This window comes from Parasteatoda tepidariorum, chromosome 3 (assembly GCF_043381705.1).
Source record: "Parasteatoda tepidariorum isolate YZ-2023 chromosome 3, CAS_Ptep_4.0, whole genome shotgun sequence".
Taxonomy (NCBI): Eukaryota; Metazoa; Arthropoda; class Arachnida; order Araneae; family Theridiidae; genus Parasteatoda; species Parasteatoda tepidariorum.
Window position 1 is genome coordinate 102,627,925 of NC_092206.1, and position 6,000 is coordinate 102,633,924.

General features: G+C 28.2%; 1 protein-coding gene across 2 annotated transcripts in view; it reads right to left on the reverse strand.

The window, feature by feature from the left end:
- Positions 1 to 5,456, reverse strand: part of LOC107444597 (TATA-box-binding protein) — a 35,324-nt gene extending 29,868 nt beyond the window's left edge. For both annotated transcript variants that reach the window (XM_071179056.1, XM_016058809.4), the window contains exons 1-2: positions 5,340 to 5,456; positions 4,954 to 5,228 (exon numbers count right to left, since the gene is read on the reverse strand). In XM_071179056.1, coding sequence (XP_071035157.1) covers positions 4,954 to 5,220 — 267 coding nt within the window. In that variant the 5' untranslated portion in view covers positions 5,221 to 5,228; positions 5,340 to 5,456. The remainder of the gene's footprint in view (positions 1 to 4,953; positions 5,229 to 5,339) is intronic.
- Between the last annotated feature and the right edge of the window lie 544 nt (positions 5,457 to 6,000).

A 6,000-nucleotide genomic window follows, 5' to 3' on the forward strand; every position in this document is an offset into this window, starting at 1 on the left:
TAATCTCTGTTGAATGTAAGGAACAAACATGTGAATTTCTCAAGATGTAGTAAAAACACTGTTAATCTCTTAAAAGACTAATCAAAATGCTTTGTTGACGTTTCTTTGCAGTAAATGTCATTAAGTTAGGGGAAAGAAAAAGACTTTTTAAGCTGACTCTAAATTATTCCTCCTGACAACTAAAATTTGAACTTTTTGTCATTCCTAAGATATAATATATTTTAAAAAGAACTTATAAGAAAGAAAAAAAAACATTCTTTTCAAAAAATAAAAATAATCTGGTATTAAATTGCTCATTTGAGTTTTTGAAATGCTAATTTCGCAGTTTTTTCTTAAATGAATATGATCGTCACATCAGTTTTTTTCGGCAGTTATTCGAGCAGATTTCATAGTTTTAAAAGATCCCACTATTTTTAATAGAATGTATTAGGGCATATGAATTTGGAATTGACATAATTATTTTTGGCACTCTTTAATTGCTCTGATTTAATTGTAAATCCAAATGTGTTTTCATTAGTTTTTCAGTAGTTATTGTTTAGGATATCCACATGGTTTCTATAATGGCAATATTTTAATATGAAATTTTAATCTCGTGCATTTTGAATGGTTTATTTAAATTGAAGTGCCTTGTTTGTGCAAATTTCATCAAAAATCTGAGTGATTTTCGATCGATATTTTCAGCAATTAATGCTATGGATTTTCCAGTGGCTTTTAAAATCTTGATATTATTATAACTTGTGTGATTCAAGTTGCATGTTCATTCAAATAATTTATTTCACTAATGCTTTATTTGTGCCAATTTTTTAACAGACAAAAATTAATTCTAGTGATTATTCCAGCAGCAGTTATTGTTAACCAAATTCATGGTAGTTTCAAAAATCATTTTAATACATTATTATTATGCCTCTCGAATATTGAAACACATTTAAATCACCATTTAATAATACATTTCCTTTTTTTAGAGCTGATTTAATCAAAATACAAGTGATTTTAGAATATGTTTTTAAGCTAGCATAATGCAATTTTATGTGGAATTTAAAATCATGATATCTTTTACAATTCACGAAATTTGAATGGTAGAGAAAAACATTCATTTTTAATTGTTTGCAATTCTGTTTTATATATTTACAGCTTGAAAAAATTATTTTGTTGAAAAAAATATTTAAAACTTATAAAACCCTTTATATTTTACTTAATAACTGTCTTAAAGTTGCAATTAAATACATACCCTACTAAATATTGAATCTTATTTTGTACTATAACTGTTTCGTTTTAATTTCAGTAATATTCAATCAATCCTGTAAATTTTATTAATTAGATATTTTAAAAGAAAGTATTTTAAATAAAGTAATTAAATTAAATTTTTTTACTTTAATTCTATAAACATGAATGTTTTTTTTTTAATTGTAACAATTTATTTTAAAATGGACATTTGTGCTATGCAATATGATGAAAAAAAAAAAAAACATTATTTTTTCACATTACTAACATTTTCTTCTTTATTTAATAAGAAGATAATATTTAAAAAAAATTACAATTTTAATTCACATTTTTTTTTATTTTAATATACAACAAATATTACAAAGCTGATTAACAAAAAAAAATTTAGTGCCTAGAAAACTGATATTTAAAGAATAATACTACAATTGCTATTAACATGCCCAATTAGATTTGGCATGTGGTTCTTCACTATTCACTCTGTTGTACAAGTAGCCTTTCAGATAAGAAAGTGTCTCCCTACATTATACCCTTTAATTGCGAAAAAATTTCACATTTTTTAATGAAAAAATTACAGCAGTTAAATTATAAAATTGTGATAAGTCTAATCAAGCATTTTGACAGAATGGTTCCTAACTGTAATACGGCACAAAAGGAAAGAAACGACCAAGTTAGGATAATTACTGCTACTGAGTGAAAAGTTTGCAATAACAAGAAAGTTTACACTAAATTAGGGGTGCACAACCTTTTTGAGTGAAGAGCCACTTGCACAGCAGGTTGGCTAACGAAGGGCCACACATGTATTTAGACATGTTAATGACAAATGTAATAATGTTTATTTAAACATTAGCGTTCCATTTTTTTATCAATAAACTTAGTAATACCAATAACTTAGTAGTGTTCCATTATTAGAATTCATTCAAAAATAAAAAAAACTTATACTTTTTTTTTACAAAAAAAAACTTGCTATTTTTATCATATGAACAATAGATTTATCAAAATAAATAAACATTGAAGAAAAGAAATATTTTTTTTTATCATATCATGCAATATGAAAACTCATTTTAGAATTAAATTCTAATAAATTAAAAAAAACTGCAATGCCCACAGAATGAAAGTAGGAAAAAGTTTAGTCGTAATTAAGTAATATAAATTCAAATTAAATATTTTAATTGAAGAAAATTTATAGGTTTTAAACAAAAGCCTAAAATAAAAACAAAACTGTGATAGTTCAAAATAAAATTCAATGCTTATTTTGTAATGTACTTTATTATTTTATTTTATTAATTATTAGATTTTTTATATCGTAAACATTTTCCTTTTTTTTTAATCGAAAAAGATCACTTAAGCAACAAAAAACTGAAATCTAAACTACAAACAGTGAGCAGTTTAAAAATTCACATTTTCCACCATTTTATGAATTTCTCAAGTTGCAATAACATTGCATTTAAATTAGGGAGGGATGTAACGAGTATTTGGCCCTTCAGTGAAAAATTCAGTTGGTTGAATGATCAGTCAAATATTTGGTAGAATATTTTTTAGAAATGTATTTTTCTAAGTTTTTTTTATTTTTGAATTTTTATTGATATTACTTTTTTTTAAAAAAAATAATAATCAGACTAATCAATTTTGTCATTTTTTCAATTCTTTGAGAATTGAGAAGAATTTTTTTCTCCATTTTTTACTGTTTTTATTATAACCCAGCATTTGAACAGAACGTCTCACACTATTAATTTATTATCACTCTTTCCATAACCAGTAACATAGAAAAGTGTGATTTTCAGTATTAAAGTTTTGTTTCAGGAACTAAGAAAAATTTGTTTTTTTCGGTTTTTCTTTTTTTAGGCATCTTTATTATGACTCAGCATTTTTTTTAAAAATAAAGTTACAAATAAAATTTATTTTATAGTAATTTTTTCTTCTTCTAAATTTATGGCAATGAGAAAAATTTAAATTGAGATTTTCGGCATAAGATTTTCATTTAAAAAATTAAGAATGTTTTTTCTATCTTTTTATTTTCTTTCAATAAAAAAAAAACTTTTTTTAGAGGTTTTCATTATAACGCAGTAATTTTTAATAGCATTTCTGTTGACTTAATTCTTTTTTCTTGGCTTTTTCTGGTAATTGAAAAACTGAGATGTTCAGCTTTAAAAAATTTTTTCAAAAATTAAGATTGATTTTTATGTTCTCTGTTTCGCTTTTCGACATTTTCAAAAACGTTCTTGATTGGCCTTATTCTTTAGAGTTAATTTATGAATACATTTTTCCAGGAAATATTATTCTGAGCATTGAAATTTTAGTTTCAGTGTTGCTATGGCTATGCTGCTAAAAGATTTCGCTATTTGGCCCCAAGTGTACGGCGTTCAGTCGATTTTTTCTTCTTTGTTTTTCTTTGCCGAATATTTGGTTTTTGATCAAATCACAATTCATTACCACATTCGACCAAATCATATTCGTTGCGGAAATAAAAACGAAGGAAAAATAACTAGGATTTATGAATAAAACCGTACCGAAACACCATATCAAAAAGTGAGTATTTAATTGCGCAATTAACAATCACGTGTCGTAATAACATCATAGTTAAATAACGGGATCGTCAAAATCATGTGGAAAAGTATAGAAATAATTGGGAAAAAATATATTTATGCTAAACTCAGCACGAATGAAGCTTGTCAAATGCATGATTTCAAATTTGCATGTCGTAATAGAATAATTGGAATTTTTTATAATACGTGGGAACGCATAGCAATAACTGCCGAGTAAAATTGTTGAAAAAAAAGAAAGAATTGCAAAAAAAAAAAAAAGGTAAAAAATCACTTAGATTTAAGATGAAATCGTCACAAATACAGTGCACAAAAGGTGATTATTTAAATTTGCGATCTTGAACTCGCGTCGTAATAAAAATTCGGGATTTTCGAAATCACGTAGAATAGCGGAAATAACTGTTTAAAAAAATCATTTATATTTACGATAAAACCGGCTTAAAGAAAGCGCGTTAAATGTACATTTACTAAAGAATCTGTTAAAATTGATTGTGTCAAAACGTGATAACTTAAAAGTGCGATTAAAAATTCCCATTTTTCAAAATTTTTTTATTGTGTTCAGAAGCTCTCGCGGGCCGCACTTCAGTAGTCGAAGGGCCGCATTTGGCCCGCAGGTTGTGCACCCCTACACTAAATCATTTATAAAGATAAAGCACTAAATAGAATAATTCAAGAAAAGGGGATACTTCAGTAGCAGTATCTTTTCATGCTTACTACCCTCACCTCCTTTTTTAACTAGCAAAAAATATGCTGGTGTTTGTCTGAGGGTGGTTATAAGTGGTTCCTTTCTGTTACTTTATAGCTTTTTGCAGGCCACGTCTAGCAGGAAGTGGTAAAAACTTGGCAATTATTTTGACATAGATATTTGTACAGAAATTTTCCTTTCATTGTAAAAGTAGTTCTTTCAAAAGTAATTTTAAAAAAACGAAGACGGTTCAGATGTACAATTGGGGGCTCCTTGATTTGGCGATAATTTTCGTTCAGTTTTGCCAGAAACCCCATTTTTAGTTACCATGATATTCATTGCATTGCCCTTTATACATTTAATGATGTCACCTTAGGGTTACCACAGCTTTTTTTTCACCATTATGTGATTGGTTCTTTATTTCCAATTATTTATTTTCCAATTAGCTTATTTATAAGATGCATAAGATTATAATATAAAACTATAAACTAATATTAAAAGACTCACAGATCCAGTTGGTTGCAACAATGGCTGAGGAGTCAACCCACTTGTTGAAGTATAAGGCTGTATAACACTAACTCCAGTCCTTTGTTGTTGAATGTGTTGCGGGGTTTGTGGATGACTTTGATGTAAGTTTTCATGCTGAGGAGGAGGAAGAGGAGAATTTTGCAGTTGGCGAGTGAGTTCTTGAATGTGTTGTTCTTCTACGGGATCTGGTTGTGATGGCACAGAAAGTGGCGTACCTAAATTCAAAAAAGACCCCGAGAGATCCATTTCTTCAACTGCAACAAACAGAATTAAACAGTAAGCTAAAAGAAATATATTAAATTAAAAATCTTTTACAGCAATACATCAGAAAATACAATAATACTAAATAGTCTCAAAAAGACTACCAAAAACTAAACAACTGTATGGATGATGATAATTCACGGTGTTTTTTGAGCACTTAGCTATTTTACGCTTGTAGCTCGCTTATCTTTAGGTTGTGTGGTTGAGTGATTGGACGTAAGGCTCCTCTATAGATGGTGTTTCCTACACTAGGAAGCGCTGCAGGCTCTTTACTTTACTTCTGGGCTTGGTCACCAGAATCAATTTATATTATTGTTTGCAAGCTAGCTTCTGGTGTATTTTGAAGTAATTTGTCTCAGAAGGTGTTCAATGTGTTTCGAGATTCTTTTGAATAGTAGTTCATGCAAACGTTGCATTTGTTTATTTATTACTTGTGTTTCACTAGGCTTCGCCTTCTTCACGTGGTATCTGACGATACTATTTCTGAACACTGAACAAGGTTCTATTTGGCGATCAAATGACAAAAATAATTATTTCGCAATCTTTATGTACATTTTTTTCAGCAATAAATATGGCATTTCTCTCTTTTGAGTGAATAGTTTGTCTTTTTTTAGACATTTTGCTGGGAATACAGCAGTTTTTAAATTTAAAATATATTTAATTATTGTTGTTGTTGTTGTTAATTTACGTCGCACTAGAGCTGCACAATGGGCTATTGGCGACGGTCTGGGAAACATCCCTGATGATGAGCTTCTCACGAATCCT